We start from the raw sequence: 17,019 nt of genomic DNA on the forward strand, positions 1-17,019 counted from the left end.
AACTATATTGTATATAAAATTTTAAATTTATGATTATTCTAGATGAATGTAAATTATACTTTATAATTATTTTTCTAAGTTGATCGTTTATATTAAACATGTGATAATGTAATAATTATTATATAGTTTTATGTTATATTTTGGAATGTTACCGTCATTATTCAGTTTGTTAGTATTCAATGAATGAATAAAATTAAAGTCGCTTAAGATTTTTTTTTCTCTAAAAATTTTTTTATGTAAATAATAAATTAAAAGTTAACTTTATATATATATATATATATATATAACTATTTTTTATATTTGGTATGTGAGATGAACTTTATTTGATACATAATATCTACATGCAAATAAATAATTTTTTTAACGATTTATATATAATTTTTTTAGCAAGAACCTATTAATCAATACTCATCTCTCATAGATTCAATAAAAAATAACGATAAGATGATTTGATAGATATTATAATAATAAAATAATCATAAAAACTAATTTTTTTATTTTTAAGAAAGACACTTAAGTAAAAATAATAATATAAAATAAATATAAAAAATGAATATACAAATTTTGTATGTCAAATATAATTTCTCCTCAATGTAATTAACCTATTTGTATTAATCATGTCGTGACAAGTCTCTGTTCATATATGGAATTTGTTGAGATCATGTTTTTTTATTTTTGAATTGGTCGATGAAGAAAAAAAAATTCAGAAAAGAATAAAAAAGAAAGAGATATTGATATGTGTTTGATTTTATACCAAAAAAGTTAAAAATTAGGTTAGAGTTATTTATTTGTTTATTATATATTATTTAGTTGTTTATCTTTGGTGGATTTTTGATTTAATTTGATATATTTTATTATTTACAGAAAAAAGACAAATTTGTGTTGATAATAATAATAATATGTGTAGAACACAATGGATGGATAAATTTGTTACTGACCATCCCAATGAGCAATTCCTCATCGTTGCAATCAGGGAGTGACTGGGATTTAGATTCAGCCCGCCGAGTTTTTGCTTCAATCCAATTCGAATATCAATCCTTTGTTTTCTTCTTCCTCGTTGTTCCCAACATTACATAAACCTTCTTCATCCATTCTTCGCTCTTTCAAAACCCTAAAACATACAGACATCCATGGCCGCTCCTACCAAGGACCAAGCCCTCTCTCTTCTCGCTACGGCCAACAACCACGGCGACCTTGCCGTTAAAACCTCGTCGCTCAAACAAGCAAAGGACCTTCTTCTCTCCATCGACCCCTCTCTCGCCGCCGACCTCTTCCCTTACTTGCTTGGGCTTCAGTCTTCTCCCGAAAGCCTCGTTCGCAAATTGCTCATTCAGTTAGTTCCTCACTCTATTTTTAATTTTAAACATTTTCTTTCTTTATTTGATTTCTAACCCTGTGTGGGTGCGGCTTTTAAGTTGTTTATGCATTTTCTTGAATCCACAATTCGTTCTGTCATGTTTGCTCTTTGAATTTGGCGTTTTAGGGTAATGCTGCAGGGCTACATTTCTGCCTTTTCATTTTAAATTTTTCTCGTGTGCATTTTTTTATTACTTTCTTGAAGTGATATCCTCTGTTTATTGAGTTATGCTGTGAGAGTTTGTTCGTTGGGTGCAATTTGTCTCTCTGGAGTTTTGTAGCTTTCTTGTTTCCATCCATAATTTCTGCCACCTTTGCCTTCAGCTCTCCAAATGCAGCAGCTTCTGGCGCGCGCGCGCGTGTTTGAATGATATATATATATATATATATATATATATATATATATATATATATATATATATATATATATATATATATATATATATGTATGTATGCATGTATATATATGTATGTATGTATGTATTTACTTTTAATTTGATTCCTTCGCTGCATTTCAGGATAATCGAGGAGATTGGTTTTAGAGCAGTTGAGCACTCTCCTACGCTGATATCTGTACTATTAACATTTTTACGAGACAGTGATGTAATTGTTGTAAAGCAGTCTATTGTTAGTGGCACAAATATCTTTGGTAGTGTTTTTGAGGAGTTGATTGTGCAGGTACTTTCTCCAGTCCCGCTGCCTATCTTCATAATTGCGTGCTGATACGTTAAAATACATGCACGGATTTTTTTTCTTTAATTATCTATGTAGATTAAATTTGTTTTAAGGAATGAGTCTTGCTATTTATCTGATTGCTTTGTGTACATGTTTATTCTGGTGATTCTCCCCCTCTTTAACCCTTAACTTTCTTTGGTCTTGTATGAATTAGCATGATATACATGCATATTAACTATGGAAATGATACGAGGTTATCCATTTCTGTTGTTTCTATGGTGTCATTATTAAAATATGATTTTATACCAGATTTGTTCTGTGTTAGAGCATATTGATTATTTCCAGTGGTTCATCTAATTGCTGGTCATTGTTAGATGGATTTTTCACCTCCTTTAATGCCTGTAGCCCATATGTTTCTTAAATAAAGAAACACATCTCACTCCCATTTCATTAATTAATTGTCATAAATTTTATGTATTATAAGCATATGATTATAATATTAATCTGGAAAACCAGTTTAGTTAAGACGAAGAACTGAACTATTATTTTTAAGAAGATGAAATTCATTAATACGAAGAGACTCTGCCCATCTCAACTTCTCTATTGTATATGCTTTGGTGTACATAGTATGATACTGACCCAGTGATACTAATCTGGAAAACAAACAGTTTCAACAAAATGGTAAAGTTGAGAGGTGGCTAGAAGATACTTGGATCTCAATGCTTAAGTTTAAGGATGCTGTTTTTGGGATTGCTGTGGAGGTAATTAGCTTCTAGTTTTTAATCCATTGTTGTTGCCATAATTGTTTGGAGGACCATTGCACTTGTATGTCACTTTTAAGTTTTACTATCTTGTGCAATTGTTACTTTCTAGTAGGTGGTATATTGGTGTGGAATATACTAACAAGCTATATTCAGCATATTGAACCATGAGATTATTTAATATTTGAAATACAATTGAAGTTTAGCTAAGAGGTCTCTGTTTTAGAAGCTTTGTTAGACTTTTGTGCAATCATAGGCAATTATTGAGGGGAATCCTCATTCTACGGGTTTTGATCATTGAATGCATGTTGTCAGGTCTGTTTGAGTATTCTCTTTTCTGTGGCGCTTTTCCTTGGATGGAACCTATGAGTCGCAAACATTTCATCAGACTGGTTTTTCCTTTGTGAAAACATTTCCGACTTTGACCCTCTCAGACCTTCCTTGGACTTGTGTCACACAATCCTTTGCAAGTGTCTATAGTAAAAAACAGGCTTAGATATATATTTAGTCTTTGTAAAAGTAGTGAGTTTTGATTTTTTTTTTTGTATAAATTATTTTCTTTGTTTTTCATCCTGTAAAATTTGAAATCTAAATTTTTAGTTCTTATAAAATGAATGAAATTTGGTTTTAGTCCCTTTTAAACAGTTTCTTTAATTTTCATCCCTCTAAACTTTGAAGTCACTATTTTTGTTCCCTAACATTGATTTTAAGACAAATAAAATTCATTTATTTTATGGATCCTAATCTTTTTAAAGGTGTCACATGCTGACATAGTATTGTAAACATTAGTGGGGCGTCCCTTGAAATAATCACACTTGATCTTTTGTTCAGCAAATAAGCTATTAACAAGTGTCACATAATACTAGAGATCAATAACAGTGATTTCAATTTTAGAGGGACTAAAGTTTAAAGAATTTTTTAATAGGAGCCAAAATAAAAGCTTGTTCATTTAAGGACTAGAAGCATATTTAAACCTAAAACTATTATTTTTTCTTTACTGTAACTTTTTTAAATATAAACAGTCAATGAATTATACTAAAATATCTAGTAATTTTAACATCTATAGGAGAGTACCGTTGTTTCTTTGACCCATATGAAGCAGAGTCTTTCTTAGTTCATCCTGCATGCCCCTGATTTTGTCCTGGTTATCCTGCAGCGTGGTTTCCATATGATCCTCCAGCACAGTTTTTCCGCAGTACCATCATTGTTTTTTACTCACTCTTGTTTTGGTCTTGTGGTTTTGTTTTCAGCTTTGGTTACTCTCCAGCAACTCTCAATTTAGATTTTTGTCATGTTGATATATTTAATTTGTTAAGTGTGAGAGGGAGACCAAGAAGGAAGATGGGAGAAGCTGTTAAGGATTCATGGTGAATAATATAATATCTATGAAAATCTGGTCTTTAACCAAGCCTATCAGTGTTGTGTCATCCATTGGCTAACATCATGCAGTGGGAGGAAGGCTTTTGTTGTTGGTGGTCAATTTTTATTTGTCAATCATTTAAAAAAGGCTCTTCCATTATATGTATATATATATATGTGTGTGTGTGTGTGTGTGTGTGTGTAGATGAATGACATAACATTTGTGTAAGCTATACCTACTATTTCACTATCAATGGTTTCACGTATAGTGTTGCACTTTGTTTTTCAATTCAACTATTGAGTTCTAACTATTGTACCTTGATTGATTGTGTTCAATTATTTAAAAATGAAAGAAAATGATCAAATAAATCAAAATTTTATATTTTAAAAGTTTCTTTTACGACAATTTCGACATATGAATGAGGTATCTAAATAATTTTGGATAAATATATAATTTTGTAGTCATGATTGATATGAAAAGAAGGTATCATCTAACGGTGAATTTTAAGATAAACTTATCAAGTGAAGTAATAATTGGTGTAACTTATACGGGTGTAGTTTGATTCCTTTATGCATAGGGTGTTCAAGCATACTATGGGACTGTTGAGATCTTTCGAAGGGGTTTGTGGGTTTGTAGGTTTAGGTTTTCTTCTTTATATGTTCCTCGACTTTCTCAGTGTGAGACTTAAACTTACTTGGATTCTAACATGGGCTCTATCTGTGTCTATGTTGTATCTTGTGTTTTTGTTAGAGTTGGTACTTCCGAGAAATGAGCCAAAGCAATTAGCTACAAATTAATGATAATTATTTGACACCTATAGGGGGTATTTTTGTGAAGTTTTCTCTGGTGGAGGCAAGGTGCTTGATGTGTAGAAGTTATAGTTTGATCATATAAGAGGCATTTGCAATATATGAAATAGGATAGTAATTTTATTGCAATTTTGGCTGAGCAAAGTGGCATTTGAGCAATGTACTTGTGGCAAGCGATATTGGAGTTCTCGTGTTTGTTGGCTGTCATCGTCAATAGCCTCTTTCAGTCTGAAATAATACTTGTATGTGTTTTTGAAGTACATATTATCCTGTTTACTAGCTTTTGGGTCTCACACTAATCCTAATCCATATACAACTTCTTCAGTTTAGACCTTGTTTCGAATCTTATGTCATTCTTTTTAACTTGAACTTGTAGTGGCTACAACAATGGGCTTTAATTTTTTTCTGATTTCTGACTGAAATTAATTTGCTTGCTATTGTAGCCTGGTTCTGTTGGAATAAAGTTGCTGGCACTGAAATTCCTTGAAATGTTTGTATTACTATTTGCATCTGACATCAGTGATTCTGAGAAATTAGCCACAAAAGGTACTGCTCTTCACATTTAACAAGTTTAATGTATGTGTGAGTTTAATGGCTTGAGTTCTAGTTCTTACAACACAATTTTTACTTAAAGTTCCAGTTTAGAATAGGGAATTAATAGCTTAATAATCATCTAGTCATATGTTATTGCTAAAACCAATCTAAATGCAGGAGGTAGACAAGCTTTTAATGTGTTGTGGTTGGTTGGTGGTCATCCTCACCCTGTTCTTGATCCAGTGGTGCTCATGTCAGAAGGAAATAGGACTCTTGGCATTCTATTAAATTTATTGCAGTCTGTTGGCACTCTTCCTGGTTGCTTGACTATTACTGTTGTAAATTGGTGAGTTTTGATGTGGTAGCAGCCAATGGCTTGTGTTTAAATATCATTAGCATTTCTCTGTATTCTTTTTCAGACAATAGATCCTATGGAAATTGTGTGGTAGGCAACTCTTTTTGAATATATATGTGGTTGCATGTTAAGGCTTGTTTTCCTTTATTGCTTGAAAAGTAGGCTGATTAACATTCTATTTCATTTATTTGCATGTTGGTTTTTAAACCCCCTTTAAATCAATTCATGTTCTCTTTGTATATTGCTCTTCTCAAAGGTGTACTCTTCTAATAAAGGCAACAGGAATGTGAGAAACATTCAATACTCACTTTTTATTTTTAAACTAGCTAGAAGCATTTCGTGGGGTGTATTTAATGTTCCTTGACCGATAACCTTGACACACTGGTCACCAGGACCCTTTATTAAACTCGTGGGTAGATTTATGAATATAGAAAACGAGATAAAGTTACAAAAACAGTGAGAGGGAGAGACATTTGATCTGAAAACAGATGCTAAAACTTGTATTGAATTGAATAAATGTCCTGAGTTCAAACACCATAACCAACTGAAACTGATGGCTAGTCTTTGTCAACTGAAACAGAATTCAAACAGATTAGTGGACTAGTTGGATGTGCATGATATGATGATATTAGCTGTTATGAAATTTAGTTGTTTTCTGACCATATTTTTTCATTGCCTTGTAAAAAAGATAGAAATGCATATCTAGGCACCTACCAGGCCCGTTTTTAAAATTGGCTCTTTTAGGAATTTAATAGTCTAATTTGATATGCTTTAAATATTTGTTTCTATACTTTTTATTGGTACACACTTTGAATTTGTGTCGTCTGCTTCACTTTTCATTATGCCATCGTATTGAATTTCAATGGCTCTAGATGAATTTTCATTTTTTATTATTCTTTTACTGTTTTTTTATATATAAAATAAAGAGCAGTTATATGCATACACCTTCATTTTATCTACACCTGTTATACACTTGTTTTTTCTTTCTATCTCTCTCTTCTTATCACATCATATAACCTATAAACCTATCATTTTTACTCCCTCTCTAGGTGTATATTAAGTGTTGATGCACCTTTCTGGTGTACATAAATTATTTTTCTAAAATAAATGACTCATGGCATTAAGTTTATATCTACGTGAAATTATATTTCCAATGATCTTTCATCTTACAGATGGCATCACTGCAGTAAGTTTATAATTTTTGTCCCGAGCATATCTTCTGTTGTCTGGTAAATTCCTTGTAGCAAATTTTCCGTTGTCCATGGTATGATTTAAGTTTTGGAAAGTTTTCTTCTTCAAACTAAGAACTGATTTGTGTGCATTCTGTTTGATGTCTACCATCTGCCATGGGAGTAATTAATATTTTTGTCTGTTCTGTTTGTTAGTTTTTGTCCTTTGCTCAGCGGTGTTGCTTAAAAAATCCAATTTTTTTGTGTAGAGTGCTTCTGATACTGTTTGTTTCTTGAAACATGCAAGAAATAGTTTTTGGTATTGATTCTTCTATGAATTAAAAACCACCTTTTCATTTCCTCATTGGTAGTTATAGAGTGCTTTATACAACGGGTGTGTGTGTGGTGGCGGGGGGAAGGGGTTAATTTTTCAGGCTTTGAACACGGGCAGTAAACATAATATAATTATGTATTATAATTGGTCCCAAGAATAACAGTGAAACTGAAAATAACATCAGAGGACATTTGTTATTGCTTGGGCATTTCTTTAAGAGTAAAAGAATAAATTAAGACAAGATGGCTACATGGTTAATATTACAGAGGTGTTGGGGACAGGAAAATACATAAGGTCAAATCCAGTTACCTCAAAATATATGGCTATGCCTTTCTGGTCAACTATTTTTTCTCTCTTATCCCTCTTTTATTTGATTTGTCTCGTATTTATGTATTTACTGTGCATGTATTTGAGTTCACTATTCATGTGGTTGGCAACCTGTAAATGAGTTCACTATTTATGTGTTGTTTCCAAACACAATGGTCCTAAAGTTTAATAGTTTAAAGTTGTATGCATATTTTCTTAGAAACCTTTGTTGCAGCTGCAATATATTCAATGTAATGTTTATTTTGAGTTTGAAGTACTGTAGTGTTTCTGTTCTGCCTTACTCATTTCTATGCAGGAAGGCTGCAAGTGTATTTCTTAAGATTCTAGTATATCTTTTTGTATTGGGATTTCACGTCAATACCATTACATGATATACTCAGTCCTTAATCATTACTGATTACGTTCTTAAATAATGAAATTCATTAAAAATTGAGCGTATAACTGCATTTTGCCCTGGTTTTACTATGTTGAAAATGGAGTGATCACTGAAGCAGGACCTCATCGATCGAATAAGTTCAACTACTTGTTATTTTAGTAACATTGCAGCATGCCGACCAGTTCTTTATGGGAAGTTATTGGCCTTGGATACTTCTGCATTGGTGGTTCATAAGTTGGAAGTTACCTTGATAAGGCTGTGTAAGATGGTTCATTATTTATACCATGGAGTGCCAGTTGGCTGGGTGTTAGAAATCGAAAGTGATGCACTATAATGGACATCTAGTGAACCGAGGAAACATGGTCGTCAAGTGATGCAGTTTATTATTGTAAACTGTTTAGAGACCATTTACCATTTAAAAATTTCATGCTGTAACACATTTAATGTATTTATTATTTTATAACAGCTGATACACAGTTAATGCCTCAATAATTCAATATATATATTGTTGTTTTTGTGTTATATATTTGTTTTGGCATTTTTATGGATTTTCCATTCCATTTGTTAGCATATCAATAATGCTAGAACCATTTCATAGTGAACCCATTAAACTTCTATTCAGCTGATCCTTAGATTGTTCTGGCAAAATCAGGTTCTAATGTGCAAGTGTTGTGTTTATCCCTCTTCATTTTTGCAGCTGGTGTGCAGTTTAAACCCGCCTTTGAAATTAATCTTACGACATGGATATTCAATATGGAGTTTCATCCAAGCTAACAATTCTTCCCCCCTTCAAAAATATCAGCAAGCAAGGAATATGATAAATGATGGAATGAATACCAACAATTTGTCAATGCTACATAACAAAAATTACACTACTATTAGCCTTTTGTTTTGAAAACTAGATTCTTAAAAACTTCGCAATAAATATTAAATAATATAACATGATTTCATTAACTCTAATCAGTTTTTAAGCAAGCTGAGGGGGTTCATTTTCACTTATGCCAGCTTCTCCATGGTAATGCACAATGCATTTTAAGTGACTATGATTAATGTATAAACATCAAAGGAGTATGACAGTCGATATGAAAAATTTATCTTTGCTCTGCAGCTGCATGCATGTTGTTATTTCAAAACTGTGACAACATAAGACTTTACTTCTAAAGTTTTAGAAGAAACCTTTTTAGCATTTCAACATGAGATGGCTTGGGTTATTTGATTTTGTCTAGCAGTTGGCTTATAAAGGTTCTAGTGATAGCTACAGTTCAGTTGAGTATGTGTGTGCTGTTCAAACCCTTGTGATTGTTTCAATCACTTGTAATCTATAGAGGTTTATTTCATTATTTTACCCTTATTTGTTTGGTTATCCTGAAACTATGGATGGTTTTATTCTTGGTAACTCATATTATGCCCTATGTTGAACTGTTTAGTTGCCTGTGATGTGGCTTTTAGCCTATGTGTGAAAATAATATGAATTTTACAGAAACAAGAGAACAGGTTTTATTGGATTTTAGTTTTGCTTGTTTTATTATTTTAATTTTAATTTCTCCTGGCGATAGAAATGTAATTGTCATCTGCAGCATATTTTTCTATAAAACGCAATTACTTATCACTTTATTTTCTGCATTTTCTTCTTGTTCTATGTTTTGGGTTCTTGGTACCTGTTTTGTCTGGTTTTTGAAATCCTTATGTGTCTAATATTAATATGAAAAATTGCACTTCATTGCCTTTGAAGATAAGTACAGCTATCTGTTTAGTCATACTTCATATTTTACAGATTTGGTTGAATGAAATGTCCCACTAAAACTGCTTTAGTAATCTTTATTTTTGCCATTGTGTTCACCCTTTGTTTTTTTCTCTACATAGTGGCATACCTCCATTTGTTAACGTGGAACAATTTTGTAAAGATAATGTGTTGTGTACTTATTTATTAGTTTGCATCTTATAAGAAGTTCATGCTGAATTATTCTTCATCACTGCTTTATTTTTGGTAATATTGTGTTGTAGTCAAACACTGACAAAGGTTTGACTTAATTTTGGATATTTCTTATGTTCTTTAAGTTTCTGCATGCAAACATTTTTTAAAGGATACATAAATTTAGTATACAGACAATTGAGTTTTTGATTGTGATATTAAATTTTGAATCATGAGCCACTGGGGTTCTTTTCTTGTGCAATGACATGGTTATCCGACTGTCTTTTCATGGTAATTTATTTGTTGTCATTTCAAATTATAATAAAGTTTCATTTTAATAGTTGGCTACCAGCTTTTGCCCCCAAAATTGACTAAAGAAATATATAATGTTCTCACATATCATCACATGACATGGTATATAATTTTTCGCAATGTATCTCTGATATCCATTTCGTTCCTGTCTGATTTTATTTTTAGTAATGGTTAGGTATTCTTATATTCTGACCAGCCACAGCAGCTTCTTAAAGTCTTTAGCTTTAGCTCTTTCCCCTTTAATTGCCTTGTTCATATTATTTTACCAATGATACAAGTTAGGCAAATTTTAAACCTGGTTTTTGATAAATACGGAAGTTTGACAAAACAAGTTTTAAGTTTCTTAAGTGACAACGGTTCAGTTTAGTATTGAGGCATACTTTTCTTTAGCTTCTTGTATTGTGTTTTAGTTTAGCTATGTTACATGATTCATAACAGTGTTCCTTTAGCTTGGTTTATATGGAATGAATAGAAGATGGAGTTCCAGTAAGCTGTAGGTCGCCTTATTTTGAATGACTTTATTCAGATGACCAAATAAGACTGATAGGGATGCCAAAAAGATTTAGTGTTGCTCTCAGTTTGTGGTTCTCTAGCGTATTTTGTCTGAAAGAAATGCTAGAGTTTTCTGTTCTGTAGGCTTTTTTCAAGCACATTTGGGATGTAAGTAGTTTATCTAGGTTCTTTGTGATGCTCTGCCAATGGTCATTTTAGGGGATTTTAGTATCTTATACTTTACTCTTGCATCTTTCTTTTCCTTGATAAATTCTTAAAAGATCCTTAGATATGGTAAAAGTTATCTAGGTTCTTAAGCTAATAGTCCAGCATTCATTTTTCTTCAAAATGCGTTGGTCTAAAAGTGCTCTAGCAATTTGGAAACAGGAAGAAAGGAATATCTCCGCAATGCCTATTGCTTGAGTCTGATTCCAGTTGCTACTAAACTTTCTATGTTTTCCAGCAAGTATTGGCTCAATAACTAAATTCCTTGATCAGATCATGATAGATGAATTCTTTGTTTATCTTAAGCAGTGATAACCAAACTTTTATTTAGAGCTTTTGAACATCTGACAGGCAGTTCGGCCAGGTTGTTTCTAACATTCTTTGAAAGTAGTTGCCCGCCACTTAAGCAGGCAGACATTCACTAGGTTGTTAAATACGAATTTGAAATAAAATGTAATCAATGCGACACAATTTTAGGACAATTGTGCATAGGATGCTGTTTGTTATATGTACTAAAAGAATACCCTGTTAATGGTTGGTTTATTTGTTTGTAGCTAGAATTATGAATGAATATGCCTATGGTGACATGTTTTTTCCATAAGTTCTTGGATTTAAATTTTCTTGGTTTTTTCTTAAACTATTATGTTGCTCCATAGCATAATTTGTAGTTGCTGTTGTTTTTATAATGTTTCACTTCTATTGCCTCCATTCATAGTCATGTCAAACCTAATCCTCTGAAGTATTTGTTTTGACAGTTTAGCAGCCATTGCAAGAAAAAGGCCACAGCACTATGATACTATTCTTTTAGCATTGCATGAATTTGATCCAAATGTTCAAACAGCGAAGGGATGTCACGTTGCTAGTATTCAGTACTCCTTAAGAACAGCTTTTCTGGGATTTCTTAGGTGCACTTATTCACCAATACTAGAGGTAAATGTGCTTGCCTTTTATATTTTTGCCTCTAACTTAAACCTCTGACATAGTTCTTGGATTAACGTACTGTAAGAATTATTTGGCCTCAGAAGACTGTATATACATGAAAAGTTGCTCAAAAGGAATAATGATACGTTGTATATTTTTATTGTTAAAAAATGTTCAGGTTTTTACTTTTGCTTATTTATCATCACACTCCAAATTACATATCTGTACTAAGTATGGAATCTGTGGTCCTACTTTTCTCAGATATTTCTCAATCTCTCATTTTATTGTTGAGAAACTATACCTCAATGATGGTAAATGCTTTATTTTCATGTTCGCTTGTTGATGGGATCCTAGAATATGCCATGGAGGAATTGACTACAATTTTTTCTGTGCAATTACTGTTTTCCTACGTTTCAAGAATTGTGCCATTTTCTTCTCAAGTTTTTGTAATTAAGCATTTATAATTAAGAACAAATTGCATACTGGCTAGTGCAGGTATAAAGAATACAGTGATGAACTTTTTTGTTAGGAACTCTTGATTATTGCTTTAGAGGACAGGGACTGGCATTTTGTGGCTAACCATGATTAGATTGATTTTCTTAAATAACTGTTTTATTCATATTTTTGCAGTCAAGAGAAAGACTAACAAGGAGCCTGCGAGCTATGAATGCAGGGGATGCTGCAGATCAGGTGCTTAGGCAAGTTGACAAAATGATTAAAAATGGTGATCGTCCTACTCGTGATGCACGAGTTAACAAGGTATGTGGTGATTTGCTATCTTTTTGCTGCCAAGTAAACTGCTGATACTGAGCAGAAGTTTTTATTTTTTTTCCCTCCATTTATATCACATTATATTTGACTTTTAACTTTCAGGATGAACAACCATCAATTCAGTCATCTGTTTCAGGGGAATTATCTAGAAAAAGACCTGTTCCTCTAGATAATGAACAAATGACCAATGGTCATGAAACCATATCTAAACGGATTCGTTCTGGTGCTGACTCTCAGTCTACTTTACCAGCTAAAATAAATGATCCTGGACAAGATCCTAACTCTGTTAATGGAGTATCACCTAATGTTCCTTTGCTAGATAGTGAAATGACTGCTGTAGAGCAAATGATTGCTATAATTGGTGCTTTACTTGCTGAAGGAGAGAGAGGTGCCGAATCTCTTGAGATCCTCATTTCAAAGATTCATCCTGATCTACTGGCTGATATTGTCATAACTAATATGAAGCATTTGCCTAAGACTCCCCCACCACTGTCAAGGATTGGGAATTTACCAGCAACACGACAATTAAACTCCCAAGTCAGTCAATCACATGTTATAGCAACTTCTGTTCCAATAAATTCTGTCCAATCCGTGTCTGGTACTGGCCAAGCTGTGTTGCCTTCAACTACGGCCACTGTTATTGGCACTAGTTCATTGCCGTCTGACACTTCTATCTTCAGTAACCTGCCTGCTGATTCTAAACGTGATCCTCGGCGGGTAAATCTTGCTTTTTTTTTTGTTCAAATTGGCTTTTGGTAGTCCATATTTCCAAATAGATATTTTTTACAATACAGCCTGTGTTACTTTGAACCATCTGGTTCAAATTTTCAGGATCCCCGTCGCCTTGATCCCCGGCGTGTTGTGGTAGCTCCTGGAGGAGCAACTGTATCAGTTACAGATGATAATGGGGCCACAAAAATTGAGTTTGATGAACCTGTTTCTTCAATTAAACCTGTTTCACTTCCTGTCGTTACTGCTGATGACAATACTCCATCAGATTTAACAGTCAAAATAAAAAATGATGATATGATCTCTAAAGGTGCAGCTGATCAGGTAACTCCTAAAACAGAGGTTCAGGAAAGGCCTGGAGATATTCATCAGATTGCAGAAGCAGATACTTCCTTTGGTCCTTCAGTCTCATCCACTGATTTAAGAGAGGAGGATCCGAGTTCAGTGAATATGTCAGATGAAATTGAAGCAATTGGTACAGATTCATCATCTATTTCAGAGTTTGATCAGTTTTCTCTTGATGTTCAAGTTGAACCCACATTGGAAGATACCTGTCTGGAGTTACCACAGCTTCCACCTTATGTTGAACTATCCAAAGAACAGCGACGTATAGTGAAAAACATGGCTGTTAGGCACATAATCAATTCATACAAACATTTACATGGAACATATTGTCAGCAGTTTTGGATGCCACTACTTGCTCGACTAGTTGCTCAGGTAGAAAACTGTTTCAAGGTTTTATTTCTATCAAAGTGCTGTTTTTTTTTTCTCTTTTTCTTTTTATATCTTTCACATCATATTCAAATGATTCTTTTCATGGTGTTTAGTTTATGAGCATTTATACACTACTATAGAAATCCAATAGCTAACCTTCACCATTACAAATTCAGAGGTACAACTAATAATATTTATATTGTAAGTTTATATAAGAAAGAAGATTTATATTAAAGTGTTTGTTTATCTCTTAAATTTCTTTTGCAAAAGTTTTTAAAAGAAACGGATACACATTTTAATTTTTTTTATCTTTAATAAAGAAAAATTGGAGGAATGTATAATGTATTTACTTATATGAAGCACTAAACTTTGGCTGTATTCCGACCTTTATGAGCAAATTTTATTCAGCACAAGGAACAATGGAGCATGTGTTCACTTTAATTATTTCTTGCCCTTCCCCTTGTAGATTGACGATGACGAAGAGTTTATTATGATGCTGCAAAAACACATCTTGGAAGACCACTGGATAAAGGTGTCTGCTTTTTAAAATCTGTTGTAATTTGTTAACAAAATTTATTTTTAATTTTTTTACCTGTCACGTATAGAGTAACCTAAATTTGTTGAATATTTTTCAATTACAGTTGTTGCTATAATTTGCTGATGTGTTTTTATCCTTTTAGTATCTTAAAATGTGTACTTTGCAATTACAAAGATTCATCATCATTCTTGAATCAGAGTCAGAATTGCATATCGTTTTCCATTATAAAATGGACTAGACGTACACACATTCATAGAAGGAGGTGTAAAATGCATATGATGGTACTTTATAAGTAATGAATGATATTATATTAGTGTAATGATTTATGTGTAAGAAATCACTGTGTTGCTTGTAAATTTCCACTACATATGTGAAGTAGGTTATCTTGTCAACTTTGGTTTTTGTGAATCTAGACATTTCTAAGATACATCATAGATTGTAAACAGGAGTGGCACAGTGCACAAGGCTCCCACCTAGTGGGGTTTAGGAAGAGTGTATGTTTGCATTAACCCTGTGAGTGGATTTGAATGGCTAGCCTTGAATCAAGAAACAATTAACCATTCAATTCCTTGAAGGCTCAACCTCATACCATAGATTAACCATGGAATAATTGTCAGTGCTTGTGCCACTCAAGGTTTGTACTACCAAGCAAAATCATATATAGTATTGTATTTGAAGCTCATGAATAGGATTTTACTTGGTGTAAAATGTGCTGTAAAGTATGTTTGGGAACATGATAAATAGATATAGTCTATTCTTCAAATCTGCATACTGTAGGGTGGTGTGAATCTTGCTATTGTTCCAATGTATAAAGAATTTATAAGGGGAGACTAGTTGGTAAAGTAGAGTTCTGTTTTATCACCTCGGATGTTTTTATAAGTATTGCTTAGATACAAAACTGATCTTAATTCTTGACTCAACTTTTTTAAGTACTTTTTCTAACATTTTACAGACGTTTTTCTGAAAATTTGTTTCTGTTGTTTAATTTCTTTTATAGACTAATTGATCACTTACTGATGGATTTTCAGGGACATGAACTTGTACTGCATGTTTTGTACCATCTGCACTCCCTGATGATATTCGATTCAGTTGAAAATGCTTCATCTTCTGCTGTTTTATATGAAAAATTTCTCTTGGGAGTGGTATGCTCAAAATTAGTTATTTGGTCGTAATGAACAATACTTTTCTATCTTTTTCTTGTAAATGTGGGATATACTACTTCCTTGTAGGCCAAAACTTTATTGGACTCTTTTCCAGCTTCAGACAAGTCTTTTAGTAGACTTCTTGGTGAAGTTCCACTTTTGCCTGAGTCGTCCTTGAAGATTTTGAATGATCTCTGCTATTCTGATGTTATTGGTCATGATGGAAAAGTTATCCGTGACATTGAACGTGTGACTCAAGGCCTTGGTGCTATCTGGAGTTTAATTTTGGGGTGTCCACAAAATCGCCAAGCCTGCTTGGGAATAGCATTGAAGGTAAGCTGTCATTCATGAGACTCTAAATGCAAAATATATCATTTTGATAGTGTATGATATCTTAGCTATTTATTTATAGTCATCATCTGTGGCGTATTGGAGGCTGGCACTTAGTCTCATGGAGTTCCACAGTAATAATTTGAAATGAAAATACTTGAAGGACTAAATAATTTGGAATGAAAGCAATATGCTAAAAGTACGATAATATTATTTAGCGCTTAAAGAATTTAAAGTGATAGTATTCACTATACTGCTTCCATGCAACCATCTAGCAACCATCTAAGACAACTTTTCAGCTAGCTTAATTAATTGTGTGCCATGCGTACACTATATATATGTTAAATGCTAGGAAAAGTAAACATTGAGTTGAAGGTGTGTAGACAACTAGGATGCTTTATTTATACTGAGAAAAATGAATCAATATAATAAATAGAGGAAATTTGATATCCTCTAATAACAAATATATGATACAAAAATAAATAAAAAACATATCTAATATTGCATATATAATCTAGATATTTGTAATTATATAGGATCAATTCCTTATTTCTCTGACTATAGCACTCCCTCTCAAGTTGAAGCATATGAGTCATATGTGCGCATCTTGTAGCAAATATAATTGATCCTTGGTCCTCACATTGACTTTGTGAATATGTCAACCAACTTATCATTAGAGTTGACTGATGTAGTGGTGTTGTCTCGCGACTCCAGCTTTACTCTTATGAAGTGACAATCCACCTCAATATGTTTGATCCTTCCTTGAAAGACAGAATTAGAGGCCATGTGTAATGCTTCTAGTTGTCACATACAGGGTGTTTTGGGAACTTTTTTCAAATTTGAGCTTTTTGAGGAAATGTTTGTGCCATGAGTAATG

General features: G+C 32.9%; 1 protein-coding gene across 4 annotated transcripts in view; it reads left to right on the plus strand.

Annotated features, from left to right (window-relative positions):
• The first annotated feature begins 914 nt into the window (after positions 1-914).
• The window catches only part of LOC108330478 (uncharacterized), a 28,503-nt gene continuing 12,398 nt past the window's right edge, over positions 915-17,019 (plus strand). For 2 of the 4 annotated variants that reach the window (XM_052875766.1, XM_052875767.1), the window contains exons 1-12: positions 915-1,333; positions 1,875-2,034; positions 2,700-2,792; positions 5,405-5,507; positions 5,673-5,841; positions 11,753-11,927; positions 12,549-12,677; positions 12,792-13,406; positions 13,521-14,135; positions 14,599-14,664; positions 15,699-15,812; positions 15,900-16,145. In XM_052875766.1, the coding sequence (XP_052731726.1) occupies positions 1,131-1,333; positions 1,875-2,034; positions 2,700-2,792; positions 5,405-5,507; positions 5,673-5,841; positions 11,753-11,927; positions 12,549-12,677; positions 12,792-13,406; positions 13,521-14,135; positions 14,599-14,664; positions 15,699-15,812; positions 15,900-16,145 (2,688 nt within the window). In that variant the 5' untranslated portion in view covers positions 915-1,130. Of the gene's footprint in view, positions 1,334-1,874; positions 2,035-2,699; positions 2,793-5,404; positions 5,508-5,672; positions 8,576-11,752; positions 11,928-12,548; positions 12,678-12,791; positions 13,407-13,520; positions 14,136-14,598; positions 14,665-15,698; positions 15,813-15,899; positions 16,146-17,019 lie in introns of those variants that run through there. The other 2 variants (XM_052875768.1, XM_017566284.2) reach the window with 2 other exon arrangements.

The sequence above is a fragment of the Vigna angularis genome, chromosome 4 (assembly GCF_016808095.1).
Source record: "Vigna angularis cultivar LongXiaoDou No.4 chromosome 4, ASM1680809v1, whole genome shotgun sequence".
Lineage (NCBI taxonomy): Eukaryota > Viridiplantae > Streptophyta > Magnoliopsida > Fabales > Fabaceae > Vigna > Vigna angularis.